The 24,314-nt window shown below is 46.4% G+C and overlaps 1 protein-coding gene and 1 long non-coding RNA gene across 2 annotated transcripts in view; one reads left to right on the top strand and one right to left on the bottom strand.

Moving 5' to 3' along the window:
• The first annotated feature begins 3,352 nt into the window (after positions 1-3,352).
• LOC120398891 (lymphocyte antigen 6E-like) lies at positions 3,353-7,251 on the top strand. The gene is made up of 3 exons (XM_039526648.1): positions 3,353-3,404; positions 4,820-4,939; positions 7,032-7,251. Exons 1-3 carry the CDS (start codon positions 3,353-3,355, stop codon positions 7,238-7,240), a joined length of 381 nt encoding a protein of 126 aa, XP_039382582.1. The 3' UTR covers positions 7,241-7,251.
• Positions 4,582-24,314, bottom strand: part of LOC120398892 — a 40,971-nt gene continuing 21,238 nt past the window's right edge. Inside the window, exon 3 of the long non-coding RNA XR_005594775.1 lies at positions 4,582-4,886. This is a non-coding gene — a long non-coding RNA (uncharacterized LOC120398892). The remainder of the gene's footprint in view (positions 4,887-24,314) is intronic.

Raw genomic sequence — 24,314 nt, 5'->3', positions numbered from 1 at the left:
TCTTGTGTGGATCGGGATGGGGGCAGGGGGGACGCAGCAAGCGGGCGGGAGATTGGGGTCTCTTGATTTCTTGAATGAGAAGTTTTTTTCCTGGAAGCCTAGATCGGGTTTTTGGAGGCAGCACACAGGAGATGGGCCTACAGAAGTCTCTGGACCCCAATGAAGGAGGAGCTGTGACCCACGAACAGAAGAAGGGGTCGAGTGCTTCCCATCATGGGTTCTACTCTTGGCGCTGCCCTTGCTGGCTCTTTGAGTTCACAAGCAGCAGCATGGGGGATGGGAGGAAGAAACCATTACAAAAAATAATAATAATAATAAAAAACAACCCAAAAACGCAGGCCAGGAGACTTCCCCAAAAACAAGAGCAATGTGAGCAGTATTGTCAACCCCAAGTGCTGGAAACTCATGAGTCAGTCCCGCGAAATAATGAAAAGGGCTTAAAAATAATAATACATGTTGGATTCTTTTTATTTATATTCTGGTTTTGAGTCTGTGGGGTTATGTTTTCAAGCTTTTCTCCACAGCCATGAGGGCTGGAAACTTCTTTGAACAACAAACATCATCAGAGTGTTGGCTGGCTGTGCAGGGCAACATATGGACTGCAGAATGGCAGTGGGCGGCGATTTGATCTTCTTTTTTGATTTCTAGCTTGGAATAGCCAGCAATAAAAGTAGAATTTACTTTGTTGTTGGTGCGGAGGCCCGAGGGCTTTGTCTTAGGCGATCCCGAATGTACCATCACTGGGTGGAGGAATCTGCATTCATTGACACTGACTGATCCCTCGCTACCTCACCCATCATCTCCCCTGGTCACTGTGCAGTTTGGTTCTTTTCGATCATGTGTTTCCTCCCCACTCCGATCTTGCAGCAAATTTGAACATGTTTATCCCCAAGAAATGCCTGACCAAACAAGAGGTGAAACAGCCAAGAAGGGAGCAGAAGGCGGCTTGGATTGGAGTTAATTAATAGGCAGCAGGTTTAAAACAAACAAAAGGAAGCATTTTGTCACACATCACACCGTCAGTCTGAAGAACTCTTTGCCAGAGGATGTTGTGAAGGCCGAGACTATAACAGGGTTTAAAAAAGAACTAGATAAGTTCATGGAGGATAGGTCCATCAATGGCTATTAGCCAGGGTGGGCAGGAATGGTGTCCCTGACCTCTGTTTGCCAGAAGCTGGGAGTGGGCTTCAGGGGATGGATCACTTGATGATTACCTATTCTGTTCATTCCCTCTGGGGCACCTGGCATTGGCCACTGTTGGAAGACAGGACACTGGGCTAGATGGACCATTGGTCTGACCCAGTAAGGCTGTTCTTAGGTTCTTATGGATGGGCATGAAAGGCTGGAAAACCCTCCCAGAGTCCAGCACTGGGCCACAGCCAACCACACACATCATTCTTTGGAGAATGATAGATGCTTCTCCCTTGAGACAGACGTGGGTCTGAGGAGCACAAGCAGCCTCACTGTCCCATCCCCAAAAGCCACTGGTTCACACTCACCAACAATTATTATTTTTCCGTGACTATTTAGTTTAATTTAAATAGCTTTCCATCAGGAACTATTTTCTAGGTGTAATGATATGTTTCTGATTAGCAGGGAAATACCCAATAAAGACTTTTTTTTGTAATACCCACCCCCACTAATATTGACACGGGGCTGTTTTATAATCCCAACAAAACAAGACAGGGTGTGGCATGCCGGGTCAGAGGACCTGCTACTTTCTGCCTCGTGCCTGATACCACCCTAAAGGCCTGGAAAGTTTCCCAACACACATACTCTTGTGAGGTTTGGTTGTTTAATTGATACCTATCCTTGCTCCCAGTTTCACAGTTGCAGCTGTTGGGAAACAAGAGATATCCATGCCTGAGTCACACAGAACACAAATTTGGCATTATTAATTAATGTAAGAGTGCGTGCTGGAAAAATGGCATCACTGCTAAATGACTTTGAGAGCAGCCTTCAACTACCTGAACGGGGGTTCCAAAGAGGATGGAGCTGGGCTGTTCTCAGTGGTGGCAGATGACAGAACAAGGAGTAATGGTCTCAAGTTGCAATGGGGGAGGTTTAGGTTGGATATTAGGAAAAACTTTTTCACTAGGAGGATGGTGAAGCACTGGAATGGGTTCCCTAGGGAGGTGGTGGAATCTCCTTCCTTAGAGGTTTTTAAGGCCCGGCTTGACAAAGCCTTGGCTGGGATGATTTAGCTGATGTTGGTCCTGCTTTGAGCATGGGATTGGACTAGATGACCTTCTGAGGTCTCTTCCAACCCTAATGTTCTATGATTCTATGCCTCACTCACATATTCTGTAAGTGAGCTCATGGCTGTAGGTGGAAAAGATTCAGAAATGTGAATATTCAGTGGGAGAGAGAAACCTGAGGTCAAGACTTAACAGAGACATTGGGAAAGATGGAGTACAGCAAGTTAGACAGTCATTTGCAAAGGCAGGAAAAATTGCCAGTGCAATTTTGGGTTGTATCTGCATTGGCATTTCAACCATGGGACCATGACTCCACCTCATAGAAGAGATAGAGAATCAGAAGAGTGGAGGGGCAAGCAAAGAAAATCATTCAAGGCCCAAAAATATTCAGACTTTTTAGCTTAGAGAGAAGAGACAAGAGGGGCTATAACAGGGGTGAACACAATATTGAACTACTCATAGACTGTCAGTCAAGTGCTTCCATTTACTCTGTCGCAAATATTTTCCCTGTGTAATTGTTCTTCTAAATGTTCTTTTTATTTTCATGTTGACTGGTCAGCTTAATCACATGGCAGGATGTTTTAAAAATCAAACCAATTGCAGCTTCAGAATTACCAGTTTGGGAACTGAAAAATTTCATTGATGAAAATGAGACCATGGGACAATAAATGCTTTTAGATCAGACAACATTTCAGAAAAGTTTTCTTTCCCGGTGGTTTTAAACCTAATTCTCTCATTCCTTCTTGCATTTCCCTCACTGGCTGTGTGGTGTAGATGGTATCAGCAGAAATTTTTGAAGAAAATGCAAAAAACAAAACCAACCAGTTCCCCCAAAGGCACCTCATTACACAAAGCATAAGAAAAAAACATTATCACAGGAATTCCGTACTCTGAAACCAAATATTTTGTGTTTTGGGGCATAAGCCAAACACTAACTGAAAGAATCAGGCAGAAACTTTCCATAGGGAGAGGTTATTTCCATAGGGAGACGTCACACAGACACACACCCATCAATCTTGTGTCCTACGCTATGGCACGCCCCTCACCCCCTCAAATCACCATCATCCTAGTAATGAAAAGCAGACACCACACAACTATAAAACCTGCCCTGGACGGAGCTGCCCTTATTGCAAAAGCTGCAAGGCGTAGCGAAGATGAAGGCTTTTCTTTTCGCCCTGCTGGCTGCAGTCCTGTGCGCGGAGCGAGGTGAGGTGCTAATGATTCTTCTCTGCTAGACAAAGAACGTGCAGATGAGAGAGAACCAGCGTAGAAATGGCAGGGACACAGGGAGATTTTACAGCATCAGTGGCGAAGATGCGACAGTCAACAGTGAATTGACACTGGTGCTGTCCCCTTTGCTGTCTCTGAGCACCAGCTTGTGACTGGGCTATTTCAGAGTGCCTTCAGCTAGTTAGTTTCATCCCGTTCCCTTCAGAAAGCCATGCAAAGCTTTGAACTCTTGCATATTGGGCTATGCAAAGGACCATAGCCCCATGCCCATAAACTCGGTGCCCGGTCTACCAGCTGCATGGTATGAGGGCCTGAGGGAGAGGACAATACAGGACGAGGCCAGTTCTGGGGACCTACCTAGACATTTGACAAATATCATTTATACACTCTGCAATCTTGAGCCTTTTGCTCAGATGACCAGTGCTTCCCAGCACCATTTTCTTACCGAAATAACCTTCCTCAACTATCCTGTTTCATGGGGTTCGATTCTGCCCAGTGCTGTTCATGCTGCTTCCTATCCAGCAAATCTCGTAATCACATTCTTAGCTGTAAGCATGTGAATAGTCTCATTGAAGTCAATAGGATTACTCCTGTGTAGAAAGTTCAGCAGGTGCTAAAGTGTTTTGCTGGCTGCGGACCGGCGTGCTCAGCACCGTGCTGGGTTGAGCCCTCGGGCAAGAGTTTAACAAATGTGATCAAATACAAAATAAATGTGTCCAATGATATAGCAGATATTTGCTAGAGGATCTAACGATACGCAATCAGAGCAAGAAGTTCTAGTTGAAAGGCCAGTGGCTGGATCCTTTCAAGGAGATAGTTGTTCTGTTGCAAGGATTCCTGATCTCATCTGCTTTTCAAAACTACCTCCCTGACCTTGTAAACAATTGCACAGGTGAGTCATTGTCTGCATATGACTAATCCTGTTGAACTCACTGGGACTATTTACATTTGTAAGGTTAGACAAGGTATTTGCAGCATTGGAGCCAAGGTAGGTCTGAGTTTGCTCAGTGCATGGTGGGGAGCCCGTCAGAGAGGAAAGCATGTGTGCTGTATGTTTGTCTTTTGTTCCCTGTCTGGAGCCGTCTATGAAGGAGAAGCTCTGGCTATTAACCAATGAGCATTACTGGTCAATTGTTATGTAAAGGGAAATCAATCACTGTCTGAAATATTTTTACTGCTATTAGATGTAACAACTGTGGTTAATATGCCTGAGATCAGAAAAAAAGCATCTGTCCCTATTTTTCCAGCTTGTTCAGCTCCATACATTTGATAGCACTTTATGTGGCACCAGTGTCACTATTTCCCTAGTAGGATCAGCCAGTTTTCTCAGCGCACTTCCAAAGAGGAGTTTTCTGCAAGGGTCTGAACTGTGTTGCATCTTCCTTTTGCAGTTTCCTCACTGAAATGCTTCACTTGCAATGATGAGCCCTCCAACTGGAATTGTATTAAAATAACGACCTGTGAAGAGAACGAAAAATACTGTCTAACAACCTACACGAAAACAGGGCTTGGTGAGTACCTGCAATATCTCAGTAAGGTTTGTCTAAGGCTGTGATCACCATGATGTCTGGATATCATTTTATTGATCATGCAATAGGTCCTCTGTCTCACCCCCATGCCAGGGAGCTGGATTCTTTCTTCCCTCTCCTGGGAGGATGAATAATTACTCAGCAGTAATGAGCATAGCATATGGAGAGCAAACTGCACAGCAGTAGGACACTTCAGATGACCTGTATCCCTTCGCACCGGGGATAGATCCTCACTGATCACACGCCGGGGAGGGACCTATTTGGAGAAATAGAATTTACATGCAAAATCCCATTACCTGATCTTGATGCTCAAAAATATATCTGTGTTGTGCTGTGCATGCACAGAAGGATTGAGAACCCTAGGGAACGCAGCCCTATAATAATCCTAATGGCACGCTGGCAGTGAATCCTTACTCTCTCCTACTGCTGTAGGTACTGGGCACCGACCCAGGTTACTAGTGGGAGTGAGATGCATAGCTGTGAGCCGTATTGATAATATCTGCACTGCATGGGTGTCCGCAAAAGCCTCAAACTCCCCAATCCCTCGTCCCCCCACATTCCAGGAGCTCCGTTTGAATCCTGGGAAGGATTCTCTAGGGTGTGGTCTCTCCTTTGGCTGTTCCAAAGCCATGGTCAGGAATCTGGAGAGGATGTTCATAGCTTTATAAACTCCAAGGCCAGAAGGGACCATTGGGGTCACCTAGTCTGACCTCCTGTGTAGCACAGGCTTGAGAACTGCCCCAGAACAATTCCTAGAGCAGACTGAAAAATTGCCCGTGATGGAGACTCCACCATGACCTCTGCTAAATTCTTCCAATGGTTAACTACCCTCTGTGTTAAAAATTTACACCTTCTTTCCAGTTGGAATTTGTCTAGATTTGCTTCCAGCCACTGGATGATATTAGACCTTTCTCTGCTAGATCGAAGAGCCCATTATCAAATATTTGTCCCTTGTGTACGTTCTTATAGACTGTGATCAAAAGTCATTCCTTAACCGTCTCTTTGCTAAGCTACGTAGAATCAGAGAATGTCAGGTGTCAGGGACTTTAACCCCGACAGCGAAGTTTGTTGTCTGACCACAGAGAGACAGGCAACACCAGCAAGGTCCGATTAAAAGCTCTTTATTGACAAGTGCACGCGTTAATAGAGAGCAGCTCGTCTCCAAAGAGAACCAGCTGCTCTTTACTTTTTAGTATTAGCCTATATAGACAGTTTTATTATGTTATAGATTATTTACTTGAGCAACCCACCCCCCTTTGTTTAACAACTAGAAACTAGACACTTTTAATATACACGCATGCCTAGTCCCCTATGTCTACAACATTAGATTGTTAATAATATTTTAACAAGCACCAAAAGTTAGGAATGTAGGGGAGTTAAAAACAAACCAAAAACCAAATCAGGGAGTGAGAGTGAGGACACTGGGAGGCTGGGCTTTTTAATTAGTTTTTTAAACGAACTGTTCCTAACACAGCACAGCTGGTACTATGCCAGGAATTCAGCCCCTTACTTATTTTACTTTTTTTCAGCGCTTCGTGAAACATGCTGCTTCTTAGTATTTTTCACTTCAGGATTACCCAGAAGCCCTTGTTAGCCTGACTTCGGTCAGGTTGGCATAACTGGTTTTGTGCTACAGGGTTGGAAGGGACCTTAGGAGGTCATCTAGTCCAACCCCCCTGCTCAAAGCAGGACCAATCCCCAATTAAATCAAATACCTAGATTGTGCTCCTTGTGTCTATCACAATAATGATTAAAGGAATTAGAAAACATACGTAAACATTCCCATATTGCTGCATACTGGTCTGTAACTGCTGTCAAGAGACCGGTGCTGTGACATGATTGCTGTGCTGATAGCAACAATGAATATTAGGTCAGGCGCTGCTGAGCAGATAGTCTGGTTGGGTTAAAAGCCTGAGGCAAATCAACCAATCAGAACTTCTAAGAAATGTCCTTCCCATTGGCCCTTGTTGCTTAGCTGCTTTAGTACCATTATCTCCTTGATAAGCAGAGTTGCCGGAACTCTGGAGGACTCCTGAATAAGGATTCTTCGCTCTGTTTTTCTTTCCCCGTGAAGGTGAGAAAGTTGAGTACCGCATCACCAAGAAATGCTCTGCCGAGTGTCCTCAGACAAACTGGAATCTTGGCATAGCAGCCACTTCTACCTCTTGCTGTCAGCATTCTTTGTGCAACATCAGCGGGGCCAGCAGCGTGAAATCCAGCTACGCAGTGATGGCCACGGGGATCTTGGCCAGTCTCATCTATGTCCTCAGATCCGGACTGTGATGGGGCCAGGAAAAGGAGGCCGCGACGCCCCAAAGAACCAGCTCGAGCTTCCCCAGTGAGACACCAAACATCCTCTATGCAAAAGGTTTCACCTGGGTTAACACAGCCCTGTGCCCGGTAAGGCTACGTCTACCCTAAAGCTGAGGTGTGATTCCCAGCTCACAGAGATGTCCTCATGCTCCAGCTCTCACTGAACGAGCATGCTAAAAACACTAGTGTGGCCATGGTAACATGGAGCCGCAGCAAGCAGCAGCAGGGCCTAGTTGCCCCAAGTACTTGGCCGCTGCCTGTGTTGCCGTGACTACACTTCTACTGTTAGCAACCTGCTCAATGAGAGCTGGGGCTAGTACGTCTACATGGGCTGGGAGTCATACCACTAGCTAGACTTGGCCTCAGAGTCACTTCAGATTCCATCGGCAAGTCATTCCTCTCTCCGTTTTCACATGGTGGTTCTGCCTCGGGCACAACCGCACCTCCATGCTCGGCGTTGGTGACCTGGGATGCTCAGCTGAAGGGCGCTGCCTGCTCGGAAAAGCAAAGTACTAACACCGTTAGAGTTACTTGTTCCAACCTCTGCCACAGACCCTGTGTAATTCCCCTGGCACTTGTCTCCTCTCTGTCTCTCCTCACCACCGACAGCTCGAGAGCCTTCCCCTCCCTGTGTTTCTGAACAGACCTTTACTCCCAGGTCTGCCCCACTTCTGCCCCTCTAACATCAGCCCCGGCGAGTGAACCAAGAGTTGAGTTTATTCACCTACATTTTGCCCTCACCACCAGTTTCTGTCTTTTCCCCCCATATACCGGGGTGGCCAAACCAGGGCTTGTGAGCTGCAGGGGGCTCTTCTAGAGTTAAAGTGTGGCTCATGGAGCCCCCCCCCCCCCCAATCCATTCTCCACCTACCAGTCTGGGGTGGGGGGAGTTCAGGGCTCCTGCCCTGCGGCCGGGTCGTGGGGCTACAGGCTTCTGCCCTGCTGGGAGTGGGGTGTTGGGCCTTCTGCGGCAGGAGCGGGGCTGAAGCCCTGAGTCCTGGCTGGTGCGCCCCGCAGGGCTGAAGGCCCAAGCCCTGTCAGGCACACTGGGCTCTTGAACTTCTGAAGATTATCCCACGCGGCTCAGAGGGTCAGTGATACCAATCGCTGGCTTGTATTGTTTCACTCTGTGAAAAGCCCTTTTCGAAACACTGTTGGCCAGAGGCTGGACAAAATAAAGTGTTGTTTTATTTCATTGCGTACGCGTCTGATGTGTCAGCTCTGGGCTAGCCGGAGAAAACAGCCCTGCCAGGTTGGGAACAAGGAGACGGGAAATCTGAGTTTGTATGATACTGAAACTATAATTATTGGTGTCAGTATTTTCGCCAGATTGCTGTAGTCCCTGGAGCACACTAGCTGGGGCTGTCTAGTGTGTTTATATATAAAAATCTTCCTGTTTGATCTCATGCCACAGAGGCAGTGCCATGAGCTGAAGTGGCCTTTTAAAGGGGTGGCCAGAAGTGGGCTGCTGCTCCCAGCAAGGTGCTACAAGCCCACAGGTGGCAGTGGGATGCCACACAGGGGGGAGGGAGGGGTGCTCAGGAAAATCACCTCACATTTCTCCACCTCCATCTCCCCATCTGCAAGGAATGGGAAAATGAAACTTCCCTGCCTCGTCAGCGGGGGTAGTGAGGCTTAATCCGTCATTGGGGGTGTAAAGTGATTTAAGAGCCTCCACTGGAAGGGGCTTTATAAGCAGCAAGGACTATTATAAAGGGGAAGAAAGGCCTCTCCTTGTACTTACTAGTCAGGAATGTCCGAGTGCCTTGTGTATACTGGGGTCAGGCAATCAGCCACAGAACCCACCCCTTGCAGCAGAATTTTGTTCCAGAAACTAAGCTTCCATTCAGATCTAAACATCTAAATGTTCTAGACCTCCTGGTTGCTGTGACAGTGGTGGCAGATGACAGAACAAGGAGCAATGATCTCAAGTTGCAGTGGGGGAGGTCTAGGTTGGGTATTAGGAAACACTATTTCATGAGGAGGGTGGTGAAACACTGGAATGGGTTACCTAGGGAGGTGATGAAATCTCCTTTCTTAAAGGTTTTTAAGGTCAGGCTTGACAAAGCCCTGGCTGGGATGATTTAGTTGGGGATTGGTCCTGCTTTGAGCAGTGGGTTGGACTAGATACTTCTTGAGGTCTCTTCCAACCCTGATCTTCTATGATTCTCTGACAGCCTTGAAAACATCAGCTGAGTGAATGCAAGATAAGGCAGGGACGTCTTACTTATTAACGATGTTTATTTCCTCTGTGATGACTGTTCAGGTGGCACACCGTATTCTACCCCTCTGGCTTCCATAAGGAATTTGGGTAGCTGACAGGTTTTTTCCATTTTACCTAGTCCCTTTGTCTTACGGAGTTCCCTGCTTGTTCTTTGTTTTTACATGCCACTAACCAGTCTCCTCCATGTAGTTTCTTAGCTCTTACTATATCTCCAGCACTTGTTCTGATCCACTCTGCCATCCTCGGGAGGTTGAGATCCCCTGTCTTTATGTTCTCATCTAAGGAATTTACAATTCTGTAACTTTTGCCATTTCCCTTCCATGCCCTTCTCCTTGCAGGTCCTTCTTCTGGGTGCCAGAGAATCTACCCTTTTCTTTTTCCTTCATGCTTTCCCTAGCCTCACCGTCTATCCCAGTGTCAGTGTCGTTTGTTGTCTCTTCCATCTCACTCTGCCTGGCTTCTCAGCCAGCCACAGCTCAGCCGGCCAGCAGCCTTCTGAACCCTAGTTCAGCAGCCTCAGCCCTGTCATAGCTCCTTCTAGCCAGCATCTCCCCTCCCAGCTCTCTCAAGCCAGTCCAGCCCCGTTCTGCTCCAGACCTCCTGCCTTTATACCAGCCAGCTCCTTCCCCAGCTGGGCTTCATCTGTTGCACCCCACAGTTGCAGCCTGGGGGCTTAATTGGCCTCTCGGGCCCTCATTCCTTGCCTGCGTGGGGTACACAACCCATCCCGTGTGCCTTGTTGATTTCTTGTGGTGCTACAGCTCTACTCTGTATTGCCTGACTTTTGTCGGTTTCAGTTGGGCATTATTTCCCCTTAGCAACCTTAACCATAGCTAAAGTTGGTTAATGTCCCGTGTTGTTTCCCCCGATCACTAGCAGCCCTGTACAGAAATGCACATCTGTACCACATGGGTGTGACGTTGCACTCCATATGATTTTATGAAAATATGCTAAGGAGTGTGAATATAACGTAACTGGAATATGCTTCATGCAAAAGGTCTCTTGTAAGGTATCATTACAAAGTTTATAATCTACTGAGTGTGGTCATCCAATCTGTATGAATGTATCATTCTTATATCTGAAACTAGAAATATGAAATATAACTCTGAGGTCCTACTGTAATTATGCAAAGTATGGGCCATTAATGGTGGTTTGGAATCTTGATGGCTCCCATCAATTAAGACAATTGGTTGTAATTAGCTCTGTTTACTTGCCAGCCTTCCTGTGAGTAAGGCCAGGAAGAATGAAGGCTTGTGGTGTCACAGGACATGTGACCATGTCACCTGGTACTGGAATCCATCTAACACTGGGGCTTTTCCATTTAGAAGGAGGGGTGGGGACCCAGAGAGACAAAAGATTCCTGCCTTGTGCCAAAGCTATATAAGGGGGTGGAACAGAACAAAGGGGGCTGCAGTCATGAGAAATCCCCTAGCTACCACCTGAGCTGGAACAAGGACTGTGCCGGGGAAAGGATTAGGCCCAGACTAGGAAGGAGTCTAGTCTGAGGATGATATTCATCAGTAATCAGTTTCTTAAAGTATTAGGCTTAGACTTGCGTGTTTTTGTTTTATTTTGGTAACTTGGTATCTTACTTTGATCTGTCTGTTATTACTTGGAACCACTTAAATCCTACTTGTTATACTTAATAAAATCACTTTTGTTTATTAATTATTAATCCAGAGTAAGCAATTAATTCCTGGGGAAGCAAACAGCTGTGCATATCTCTCTATCAGTGTTGTAGAGGGCGGACAGTTTATGAGTTTACCCTGTATAAGCTTTATACAGAGTAAAACAGATTTATTTGGGGTTTGGACCCCATTGGGAGCTGGGTATCTGGGTGCTGGAGACAGGAGCACTTCTTAAGCTGTTTTCAGCTAAGCCTGCAGCTTTTGGGGGACGTGGTTCAGACCTGGATCTGTGTTTGTAGCAGGCTAGTGTGTCTGGCTCAATTAGACAGGGTACTGAAGTCCCAAGCTGGCAGGGAAAACAGGCTCAGAGGTAGTCTCAGCACAGCAGGTGGCAGTCCCAAGGGGTTCTCTGTGACCCGACCCGTCACAATGGGTTTCCACACTGAACTCCCCAAACTGCCACGGTCCCATCCCACTGTGTGCAGGGCTAAGTGTAAAACCCAGAATGGATTCTCTAACATGCCTGCTCAGCTGTTTGAAAATCCTAGCCAGGAATCTGGGTGCAGAGGTTCTCTGGACATTGCCTACTGCCCGATACTTGCAAGTGCTGTAAAGTGAATGCCATACTCAATGTTTTCAGGGGTTCCTAGTACCAGTAATGACCTCTGGGTTGTGATGTATTGAGGACTGTGGTGGAATTCCAAGCTATTGGCAGAGTGCAAGGTAGGGGCTCCCCAACAAAGCCTGAGATAACAGTTTTTTTGCAGGCAGCTAGCTTAAAGCAAAATGTAGTATGAGGGGCAAGGATAACTCAGTAGTTTGAGCATTAGCCTGCTAAACCCACGGTTGTGAGTTCAGCCCTTGAGGGGGCCATTTAGGGAGCTGGGGCAAATATCTGCGTGGAGATTAGTCCAGCCCTGAGCAGGCAGCTAGACTAGATGATCTCCTGAGGTCCCTTCCAGCCTTGATATTTTATGTGGTGAGTTGTGCACCTGTTTTTAGAGAGCAGCCCATTATTTTCTCTCTGTTTTGGGGTTTGCACAAGTTGTGTTTGTATCTAACGTCTCTGTGTGAATGCTGAGAACACAACAGAGAAACCGGTGCCAAGGATGGGATTATACAAAAATAAAGAAGGAAAGCAAGGATAAAATGGCTGCATGGAGTAAAGATGGACAGTTTCCAATTGAATGAAAAAGAGGACAATTTTGCAACCTATTCTATACTCAAAGACTTGAACAATGTTTTTAGGCCAATATTCTAGAAGATACTGCTACACAGAGGGACGTTTTCCTAACATTGGTGGGTTAAACCACATTTGCAGTGTCTAAAGTGGGGGGCATGGATCAGCATTCATGTCACACTCCCCAGCAGTACCCAGCCCAGGAAAGCTAATGAACCAACCATCAGACCTAATTCCGTGATGAATCCTGGTCACATGCCCCCTGAGGCTAAGAAGAAGTGCCTAAAGCCACAGGTTTGCCACAAGAACATGGTAGGCTGGAATATAAGGACATGACAAAGATTATAATGATACATTATGTACCTACTACCCTTTTTTTTAACAGAACGATCTAAGTTTCATCTAAGAAATCCAACAGAAGGAGAAAGAATCTCTGAATTTTTGGCAAGCCTGAAAAACCTGTCTGCCACTCCTTGTTTTGGTAATTTTCTGAAAGAGGCTCTCAGAGATCAATTTGGTTTCAGACTCAAACACAGGAGAGGCTTTCGAATGGTGTCCATGACACAGCACTGCCATTAGGAGGAGCTGTGGAGACTGCTCCGTGGTTTGCCCCTTTACACAAAGGGGAAGAGAGAGGGGGAAATTCTGTGTATAGAATCCCTTTCCTAGACGACCTCCCTATTACAGCTTAGGAAATTGCTCTGGAAGCAAGAAATAAGCCAACTTTGATTAAGGCGATAAACTGTATGCTTCCAGGGTGGCCATTTCTCATAACAAAGAAGCCACATGGCCCTTACAGGAAACTGGAGTTCTCCATGGAAGATGGTGGTTTGCTGTAGGGACTGTTGTTGATTGCTAAGAAATGCTCTCCCCCTACTGCAATACAATTATCTCTTTCTGGTTATCAGAAAATAGGGAACTTTGGAATAATGCTTCCCTTTGTTTTCCTGTCCTGGTTCAGGTGATGAGTATCGGATCCTCATCACCAAAAAATGTTCCAGGGATTGTCCAGAGAATGTAGGTGGAGAATCCATTTCCATTTCCTGCTCTCAGTCTGCAATCTGGATGAACCCAGCTACATGGCGGTAGCCCGGGGGATTTTTGCCAGTTTTGTCTGTGTCCTCTGCGCTGGACTGTGTTGAGCTGAGAAAAGAGAATTTAACTCCTGCTCAGGCTTCCCTGTTCCGGGGACAGGCCCCACTCTGCAAAGTTCTACAACGCCCCTTTTTCCAAGTGGCATCTCAGATCCCTTAGCAAAGAGTTTATCTGTCGCCTTTCATACTGTGGTTCTGTATGTTGCTAGATGCAACCCTCCAGCTCTCAGCTGATTTAGAGCATTGCCTCCTGTCTCCGGGACGGGGGGAGCAGGGGGCTGAGGACCTGAGAAGCTCAACCTCTAAGTGCTGCCCCCTGGCCTGGGATGTGCCCAGTCAGATGAATTGCAAAGTACTAACAAAGGGGCACTGACATCTGGAAAGCCCTTTGGATACAGTTTGTTTGACAGATGTTGGACAAATAAAGTTTTACTGTATTCCATTGTGTAAGAGCGAAATGTGCCCATTCCAGGACTAGCCGTAGACCCCAGCCCTACCAGGTGGGGAACAACAGCGCCACTTTGAATCAATGCCATATGGGGACATTATTTTTTATTGGCTCCAGGAAAATTTCCCTCAGGTTCCTTTGCTCCAGTCTCAGTATGTAACAATGTAAAATCTGGAGCCCATACTTTCAAACACCACTGTATTGTCTAAAATTTGCCCAGGCCGCTTGGAATCGATGCCATAAGGAGCAGCACTCGGCTGCGGTTCAGATCCTACATGCCACAGGTGGAAACAGGAAGGATGATTTTAATTAAGAGGCAGAACTGGTTCTGTCCCCATCTCTCCACACACATCCTGCTTGAACCTAAGCAAACGTCTTAACCTTGGTGTGCCTCCCATTACCCGTCTGTATCTCACGGGAAAGGCTCCGTTCAGTAACGGCTATACAGTAATTTGCAATCCTCTGATGCGAGTTGTTCTAGGTGACAAACGAGTTATTAGGGGCATGAAGAAATGCCTCTTCTTAAAGGGAAAGCAGCCAGGAGAGGTTGCATGTGCTTTTTAGCTTGCGCTGTATATTCACTAGCCATGGAATTTGCCACAGAATCTATTCCTAGTCTCCAAAATATAATCTTTCATTTTAAAAAAAGGTGCAATTTTCAAAAGGACCTGAGTGAGGTGCACATGGCCCTGAGTGAGTGAGGCGCACACGTGCCTTTGATTTCCACTGGGAATAGTGCTCCTAACCTACTTCGGTGCTTTTTGATGGACCTTGTGCTGTTGAAAATCCAAGCCTTAATGTCTTAGCTCTGGTGCTGCAGATAACCCTGAAAACCTGAACTGCCTGTAAAACGTCTGTTCTTCCTGAGTCTGTGGGCAGCCTGAAACAATGCCTCAGGGTATGTCTTCACTACCCGACGGATCAGCGGGCAGGGATCGATCCAGCGGGGGTCAATTTATCACATCTAGTCTAGACACAATAAATCGACCCCCGAATGCTCTCCCATTGACTCCTCTACTCCAGCTTGGCGAGAGGCGCAGGCAGAGTCGGCGGGGGAGCGGCAGCAGTCGACTCACCGCCGTGAAGACACCATGGTAAGTCGATTTAAGTACGTCGACTTCAGCTACATTATTCACATAGCTGAAGTTGCATAACTTAGATGGATCCCTCCCAGTGTAGACCAGGCCCCGCCTCATTCATCTCTGTTGAGTGTGAACTCTGGCAGCTTAATGGGGGCTGTTTGAAAGGTAACGTTGATAACTATTTCACTGCTGGTGATTTTAGAAGAAACAGCCAACTAATGTGCTTATCCCCCAATCCCTACCCACTGCCCAGGTCTCTTCTGGAGTCAGAAACCCTCATTGCGTTTTATACAACTGCCAAACTTCCCCTCATCCCTACACCATCTACACTGGCTGGGGTATGGTGTGCAGTGACACTGAAAGAATTTAAGGCCCCATGAAATAGATAATTATGGGCCGGACTAATCTAAAGAGAACTTATTACCAAAATAAACCAAATGAGGGGGACTTGAATCGCACAAATTATTTTCGTATCAAATTCAGGAAAAGCCAAGCTCCATGTCTTAATTTCCTGGCTGCAGAATCTTCCCGGCAACTATACCAGAGTGGACAGGAACCAGAGATCCCGGCCATACAGTACATGGGGCCTTGTTTATAGGGCGCAATTGCTAACGGCGTGGCAATCCCAGAGGAGGGGATGTTAACCCAAGGACTGGACCAAAGTGATGAGAGTGGGGAGATGGGAGTCAGAGATGGGCTTTTCATAGAGCGTCCTCTTCAAAGTGGGGGCTGGAGGAGTCTGTGGCCAAACTCGGACCCCTGCAGGAGAAAACCTCCAGGATGGATCAGAGGGAGCAGAGATACAGCAAGTGGGAGGGATCCAGAAGTCTCTTGATCTCCTGATTGTTTTCTTAATGGAAGCCTAGAGGTCACAGTTCTTTCTAAGGGGGGAGGAGGAGGCAGTGGGCAGGAACAAGGCCTGCAGCTGCATCTGGACCCTAATCTTCTTGTGTGCAGACATCAGAGCTCGACGTCCAGGGTCTGTAGCCAGGGGACAGTCTCTGTAGCAGGGGCGGCTAGGCTTTGTAACCTGCTCTGCACTTTTGCACAGTCTTCCACCCCGTGAGTCATCATCTGCAACACTGCCCCATAGTCACACCATGGGGATGACACCAGGACAAGCTAGTTCATAGTTGCAGCAACTCTGGAGGAGCCAGAGACTAACCTGTTGAGCCTGGTCCTGGATCTATGATCACGTGGACAAGGAGGCAGGTGCAGCGATGGACTCCTGAACTTACTCCATGTGTAAGACTTTCTTTCCCAGGATGCTTCCACTCTATAAGAAGCGCACCTGTCCAGGAGTACGTGAGCTGCCACAGCAAAATGGTGTCGAGGGCTCAGCTGTGGTGTCCCACCCGGTCCGCAGGAGTGGGACTCCTCCCCTGAATACGAACATACCTTCAAGTTGGAGCTGCCTGTTGTTTCCCATCTGAGAATGGGACATCGGTCAACGGAAGATAGAATAGGTTGGTTCCATCTGGCCAGGCTGACTTAACAGTAATGGCATCTCATCACAGGTCTGACGGAGCTGTGCGCACTAGCAGATACAAACCAGAGGCTGGTGCAGAGATCACACAGCTGGGAGCGGTGAGATCAGCCCCTTCCTGTGAGTCAATCTTCATTGATGATTTAGATAATGGCATACAGAGTACACTTATAAAGTTTGCGGATGATACTGAGCTGGGAGGGGTTGCACGTGCTTTGGAGGATAGGATTAGAATTCAAAATGATCTGGACAAACTGGAGAAATGATCTTAAGTAAATAGGATGAAATTCAATAAGGACAAATGCAAAGTACTCCGCTTAGAGAGGAACAATCCGTTGCACACATACAAAATGGGAAATGACTGCCTAGGAAGGAGCACTGCGGAAAGAGATCTGGGGGGTCATAGTGGATCACAAGCTAAATATGAGTCAACAGTGTAACGTTGTTGCAAAAAGAGCAAATATCATTCTGGGATGTATTAGCAGGAGAACTAATTCTTCTGCTCTGCTTCGTGCTGATTAGGTCTCAACTGGAGTATTGCGTCCAGTTCGGGGAGCCACATTTCAGGAAAGATGTGGACAAATTGGAGAACGTCCAGAGAACAGCAACAAAAATGATTAAAGATCTAGAAATCATGATCTCTGAGAGAAGATTGAAAAAACTGGGATTGTTTAGCCTGGAGAAGAGAAGACTGAGAGGAGACACGATAACAGTTTTCAAGAACATAAAAGGTTGTTACAAGGAGGAGGGAGAAGAATTGTTCTTCTTAAACTCTGAGGTTAGGACAAGAAGCAATGAGCTAAAATTGCAACAAGGGAGGTTGGACATTAGGAAAAACTTCCTGTCAGGGTGGTTAAGCACTGGAATAAATTGCCTGGGGAGGTTGTGAAATCTCCATTGTTGGAAATTTTTAAGAGAAGGTTAGACAAACACCTGTCAGGGATGGTCTAGATAATACTTAGTCGTGCCAGGAGTGCAGGGGACTGGATGAGATGACCTCTCGAGGTCCCTTCCAGTCCTATGATTCTATGTTAGGGACCACCCTGAGTTGTGGGAGCTGTTAAAGACAGAGTGTGTGTCACGCTGCGACAGCCCTTGCCTGGATATGCTTCGGGACTGGAGGAGATGGTCTCTGTGCTCGGAGCTTTAGGCAGGTGCACAGAGCGCCCCAGACTGCAAATGCAGAGCGACCTGTCAGCTCCCGCACCCCTTTCACAAGTACACAAGGGAACCCGTGCAAAGGGGCAGAGGCTGAGGGCACACAATAACGCAAGGGGGCAGAAAGGACAACAGGGACAAAAGGGGATCCCCAGTCTATTTCCCCCTTGAGTCCCCATCTCACCCCATCTCCCTTCCTGTTGGCAGCCATCCCTGGCTAGGCACCACGGGGACAGGAACGGAGCTGGAGAGACAGTTTCTCTGCCCTTATTGTTGGTCCCACAGTGACTGGGAGAGTGACCCCTGCTGGGTGTGGGCCAGGGCATGGCAGTGGGCCTGGCTCACTGGATTCAGGGGAGGGTCTCACAGAGAGTCCCAGGAAGCCATTGACATGCAGTTTCTAAATACAATAAATACAAATCATATCAGGCCCCAGCCAGCCACTGGCCAGGCCCCACGGGAGAGAACCCAAAGCAGAGCTCCTGGCTACGGGACAACATCAGCCAGGAGGTGTCAGTGCCAGGGGGCTACTACCCCTGAATGGATTTTAATGGCTCCCAGCGGAGCAGATTACTGTCATACCAGTGAAAAAGATCCACAATAATTGTCTTGCATACACAACAGTTTATTTGAGAAGGAATCACACATGTGGTAAAGGGTTCCATTAAGCACATAACTCCTGTGTTAGACATTAGGAGCGATACATTCCTCTTAGTGAGCCTCTCTGTCACAGACACACACGAACAGGCCCTCTGCTAGCCTCACACCGTTCCTGCTCGGCAAACGGAGAAGGTGGTTACCGCTTCTATGGATGACTTCTTCTCTTCAGGTCTGGTCTCTTCAGCCCTCTGGTCTGTCTCGGATTCCCTCGAGGCAAGGCCTTGGCTGCCTGGAAACCCCCCTGGTTCACAACCCTACTCGAGCCCACAGAGCAGAGCTGTGGCTACTCTGTTTAGCAGCATTGCTTCTTTAAGCGTTAATTAAGGAATCCCCAACAGTAATTTAATCTGCTTGATTTTTCCTCAAAGGAGTCACATGTCTTAAAAGTATCAGAGGGGTAGCCGTGTTAGTCTGGTTGTCTGTCTGAGCAAGCAAGCTGTGGCACCTTATAGACTAACAGAACATTTGGCAGATGAGCTTTTGAAATACCCACTCTTGCATCCAAGAAGGAAGAAGTGGGTATTCACCCACGAAAGCTCATGCTGCAAAACGTCTGTTAGTCTATAAGGTGCCACAGGATTCTTTGCTATGTCTTAAAAGCATGCCCAGTGGGTGTGTGGCTACTGATTTTTACTTAATATTTTAGCAGGACACTGCAGAGTGGTGTCAACTGAACATTACCCCACATTCATTCCCTTATCAATCATTCACTTCAGCCCCCTGCGTGATGGCCTTCAACAGAGAAGAGATGCCCTGGTCAGCCCATGCTCCACTCTGGATGTTCTACACATGTTGTTTGCTTTCAAGTGGACATATTTGCTGACTCAAAGATCATGCAGCCAGTCAGTTTCACCTCTGGCATCTGCCTGATGCTAAGAGAAGGATTCTGCTCCCAGAATCCTCTTTGGCAGTTCAGTCATGTCAAGCCATGTTCTCATCATTAATTCAGTACAGCCACACTAATTCGGCACCATCCCAACAGGAGGGGGGGCAGTATTATGAAGATCAAAGAAGACAAATGATTAATTATTGTTTGTATTGCAGCAATGCCAAGGAGCCCCATCAAGGACCAAGACACCATTGTACTGGATATAGCGCACAAACATAACACAGAGAGACAGTTCCTGGCCTGCAGAGATCATAGTCTACAGTGATGTCTAAACTGACATGCCTGAGCTAGACCTTCCCTGAGATATCCCGGGTGCTACCCACATGCCTCTCCCTGCATTCATAAGAACAGCCATACTGTATCAGACCAGTGGTCCATCTAGCACAGTATCCTGTCTTGTGACAGTAGCCAATGCCAGGTGCCCCAGAGGGAATGAACAGAACAGGGAATCATCAAGTGATCCATTCCCTGTCGCCCATTCCCAGCTTCTGGCAAACAGAGGCTAGGAACACCATCCCTGCCCATCCTGGTTAATAGCCATTGATGGACCTGTCCTCCATGAACCTATCTAGTTCTTTTTTGAACCCTGTTATAGTCTTGGCCTTCACAACATCCTCTGGCAAGGAGTTCCACAGGTTGACTGTGCATTGTGTGAAGAAATACTTCTTTTTGTTTGTTTTAAACTTGCTGCCTATTAATTTCATTTTGTGACCCCTGGTTCTCGTGTTAGGAGAAAGAGTAAATAATGTTTCCCTGTTCACTTTCTCCACACCAGTCATGATTTTATAGACCTCAATCATATCCCCCCTTAGTCGCCTCCTTCCCAAGCTGAATAGTTCCAGTCTTATTAATCTCTCCTCATATAGAAGCTGTTCCATATCCCTCATCATTTTTGTTGCCCTTTTCTGTATCTTTTCCAATTGTTTATCTGTTGATACGGAAGGTCCCTTCACAGTCTGCTGTAGCCTATAGGGCTAGCCTGCTTGCTTGCACATATATATTTTCCTCTGTGTTTGATCGTTTGTTGTATTATAGGTTTGTTATTTGTTAATATAAGAGGTTTATAAATTTGTATTAGAGTATTTTAGCTGTAACGCAAGGAACCTACAGGCCACATCCTGTATGTTAAGCTAAGGCAAGTTAGCATACACATGTTCGAGACCTTTACCCTAGATAGGTGATGATGTGCTGCAGCATGCAGCACATATGTTTGTGACCTTTAACACAGATAAGTGGAAAAGTTAAAGCAAGTTGGTAGGCAAGGCCACCCACGTTCAGACTTTTTCAGACTTAACAGGTACACCACAAAGAACATGGAAACAACCGGTTGGGACAGAAATACCAGAGGTGAGGATGAGCTGTTGGTCACTAGTAGTTAGGAAAATGTCATTAATAGTCACGAAGATGTCAGCCTATAGAGTAAGTGTACCCTGAGTGTACCCTGACATTTTTGTGGGTGAGGAAGTTAAGTTTGGACATGGAAGGAGGGCACATACTGCTCAGGTCCTACTTGTCCATTGCTAGTTTGCTGTTAGTCCTTAATTGTTAGTTTTAGGTAAACTCTAAGTTAGCTTCTGTAGCCTTTCTATAGCTTTTAGCTCTAGCTTCTTCTAAGTTCTTCACCTCCCACGCAAGGCTTGAGGAACCTGGACCATCGAACTCTCTTGGCATGCCAGAGGCAAGGCTGGTCATAGAATCATAGAATCATAGAATCTCAGGGTCAACCCCTGCTCAAAGCAGGACCAAACCCAACTAAATCATCCCAGCCAGGGCTTTGTCAAGCCTGACCTTAAAAACCTCTAAAGAAGGTCCTGCTACAATGTATCAATGTGGGGGTTAGGGTTAGGGTTAGGGTTAGCAAAATGACTGGCAAACAACTATTAGACACCATTCAAGATGGCGATTTTAACAAATTTTTAACAGTACCGTTACCCAGGTAAATAATAAAAGATACCACATAGACATAAACCAGAGCATGCATAGTAAACCATAAATACATGAATAATGCTGCACAGTCCTTTGTCTCTTACCACCAGGTTATCAAGTAAAGCTGGGAGTATATTAATCGAGAACCATTTTTTGGATATAATACCACATGTACTGTGAAAACAATAAGAACAGGAGTACTTGTGGCACCTTAGAGACTAACAAATTTATTTCAGCATAAGCTTTCATGGGCTACAGCCCACTTCTTTGGCTGTATAGAATGGAACGCGCAGACAGGAGATATTTATACATACAGAGAACATGAAAAGGTGGAAGTACGCATACCAACTGGAAGAGTCCAATCAATTGGGATGAGCTATCGTCAGCAGGAAAACCTTTGAAGTGATAATTGAGATGACCCATAGAAGGTGTGAGGAGAACTTAACATAGGGAAATAGATTCAATTATTGTAATGACCCAACCATTCCCAGTCTCTGTTTAAGCCTAAGTTAATTGTATCTAATTTGCATATTAATTCGAGTTCAGCAGTCTCTCTTCGGAGTCTGTTTCTGAAGTTATTTTGTTGCAAAATTGCCACCTTCAAGTCTGTCACTGAGTGGTTAGAGAGGCTGAAGTGTTCTCCCACTGGTTTTTGAATGTTATGATTTCTGATGTCAGATTTGTGTCCATTTATTCTTTTGCGTAGAGACTGTCTGGTTTGGCCAATGTACATGGCAGAGGGGCATTGCTGGCACATGATGGCATATATCACATTGGTAGATGTGCAGGTGAATGAGCCCCTGATCGCGTGGCTGATGTGATTAGGTCTTAAGATGGTGTCACTTGAATAGATAGGTGGACAGAGTTGGCAACAGGCTTTGTTGCAAGGATAGGTTCCTGGGTTAGTGTTTCTGTTGTATGGTGTGCGGTTGCTGGTGAGTATTTGCTTCAGGTTGGGAGGCTGTCTGTAAGCGAGGACTGGCCTGTCTCCCAAGATCTGTGAGAGTGAGGGATCATCTTTCAGGATAGGTTGTAGATCTTTGATGATGCGCTGGAGAGGTTTTAGTTGGGGGCTGTAGGTGATGGCTAGTGGTGTTCTGTTATTTTTTTTGTTGGGCCTGTCCTGTAGTAGGTGGCTTCTGGGTACTCTTCTGGTTCTGTCAATCTGTTTTTTCACTTCAGCTGGTGGGTATTGTAGATTTAAGAATGCTTGATAGAGATCTAGTAGGTGTTTATCTCTGTCTGAGGGATTGGAGCAAATACGGTTGTATCTTAGAGCTTGGCTGTAGACAATGGATTGTGTGGTGTGTCCTGGATGGAAGCTGGAGGCATGTAGGTAAGTATAGCGGTCAGTGGGTTTCCGGTATAGGGTGGTGTTTATGTGACCATCGCTTATTAGCACCGTAGTATCTAGGAAATGGTCCGCTTGTATGGATTGGTCTAGGCTGAGATTGATGGTGGGATGGAAATTGTTAAAATCACGGTGGAATTCCTCGAGGGCTTCTTTTCCATGAGTACAGATGATGAAGATGTCATTGATGTAGCACAAGTAGAGTAGGGGCGTTAGGGGACAAGAGCTAAGGAAGTGTTGTTCTAAGTCAGCCATAAAGATGTTGGCATACTGTGGGGCCATGCGGGTACCCATAGCAGTGCCGCTGCTTGAAGGTATATATTGTCCACAAATGTGAAATAGTTGTGGGTGAGAACAAAGTCACAAAGTTTAGCCACCAGGTTAGCCGTGATATTATTGGGGATACTATTCCTGATGGTTTGTAGTCCATCTTTGTGTGGAATGTTGGTGTAGAGGGCTTCCACATCCATAGTGGCCAGGATGGTGTTTTCTGGAAGATCACTGATGGATTGTAGTTTCCTCAGGAAGTCAGTGGTGTCTCGAAGATAGCTGGGAGTGCTGGTAGCATAGGGCCTGAGGAGAGAGTCCACATAGCCAGACAATCCTGCTGTTAAGGTGCCAATGCTTGAGATGATGGGGCGTCCAGGATTTCCAGGTTTATGGATCTTGGGTAGCAAATAGAATACACCTGGTCGGGGTTCTAGGCATGTGTCTGTACAGATCTGTTCCTGTGCTTTCTCAGGGAGTTTCTTGAGCAGATGGTGCTTTTGCAATTCATTGATTATTTGATTATTATTTGATTACTATTCCATTACTTTTCCATTTATCTCAATAAAAGGCTTTTAGGCTACATTTTGTTCTCAGTGTGAGTTTCCTTGTCACACATCCCGAGGGTTCCTGCAAATTCTGTGTAGCCTGATTCCGGGACAAGAACCTTATTATTTTCTGATCAGATTAACCGGTGAGCCTATAACCCATATTACCTAAACAATATTATTAATCTCCCTAAATCAGGCAATGCTGCCGTTCCCATTGCTGTTACCTCTCTGGATCACTGGGAGGTTTTCCCCTTGAGACTTTGCTCCCGCTTCCTCTCAGTTTACGTCATCTGCAAATTTGACCAAGGTCAAATCAACAGCCAAAGAACCAATGACACAGCAGGAGACAATGCAGCTGTGTCAGGGTCCTACAGGGGCCTGAGTGGTCCAAAATGCCCCTGGAAACACTGACGCATCCTGGATGGGACTGAACCGAGCCATGAGCACCACTGCTCAAAAACCAACTGATGTGACATCATTGTGCAACCTAGAATCATAGACTCATAGGGTTAGAAGGGATCACAAGGGTCAGCTAGTCTAACCCCTGCCAAGATGCAGGATTTGTTGTGTCTAAACCATCCAAGACAGATGGCTCCAGCCTCCTTTTGAAAACCTCCAGTGAAGGAGCTTCCAGGAGCAGTCTGTTCCGTTCGCTTACTGTTCTTACAGTTAGGAAGTTTTTCCTGAGATTTCATCTAAATCTGCCATGCTGTAGTTTGAACCCATTGCCTCTTGTCCTGCCTTCTGTGGCAGAAGAGAACAACTTTTCTCCATCTTTTTAATGTATCTGAAGTATATATTATATAGTATATAATACCACACGTACTGCGGTATTTATAGAATCATAGAACTGGAAGGGACCTCAAGAGGTCATCTAGTCCAGTCCCCTGCACTCAGGGCAGGACTAAGTATTATCTAGACCATCCCTGACAGGTGTTTGTTCAATCTGCTCTTAAACATTGCCAATGATGGAGATTCCACAACTTCCCTAGGCAATTTACTCCAGTGCTTAACTACTCTGACAATTAGGAAGTGTTTCCTAATGTCCAACCTAAACCTCCCTTGCTGCAATTTAAGCCCATAGCTCCTTGTCCTGTCTT

Source organism: Mauremys reevesii, linkage group 2 (assembly GCF_016161935.1).
Source record: "Mauremys reevesii isolate NIE-2019 linkage group 2, ASM1616193v1, whole genome shotgun sequence".
Lineage (NCBI taxonomy): Eukaryota > Metazoa > Chordata > Testudines > Geoemydidae > Mauremys > Mauremys reevesii.
This window is presented reverse-complemented; position numbering and strand designations above follow the sequence as displayed.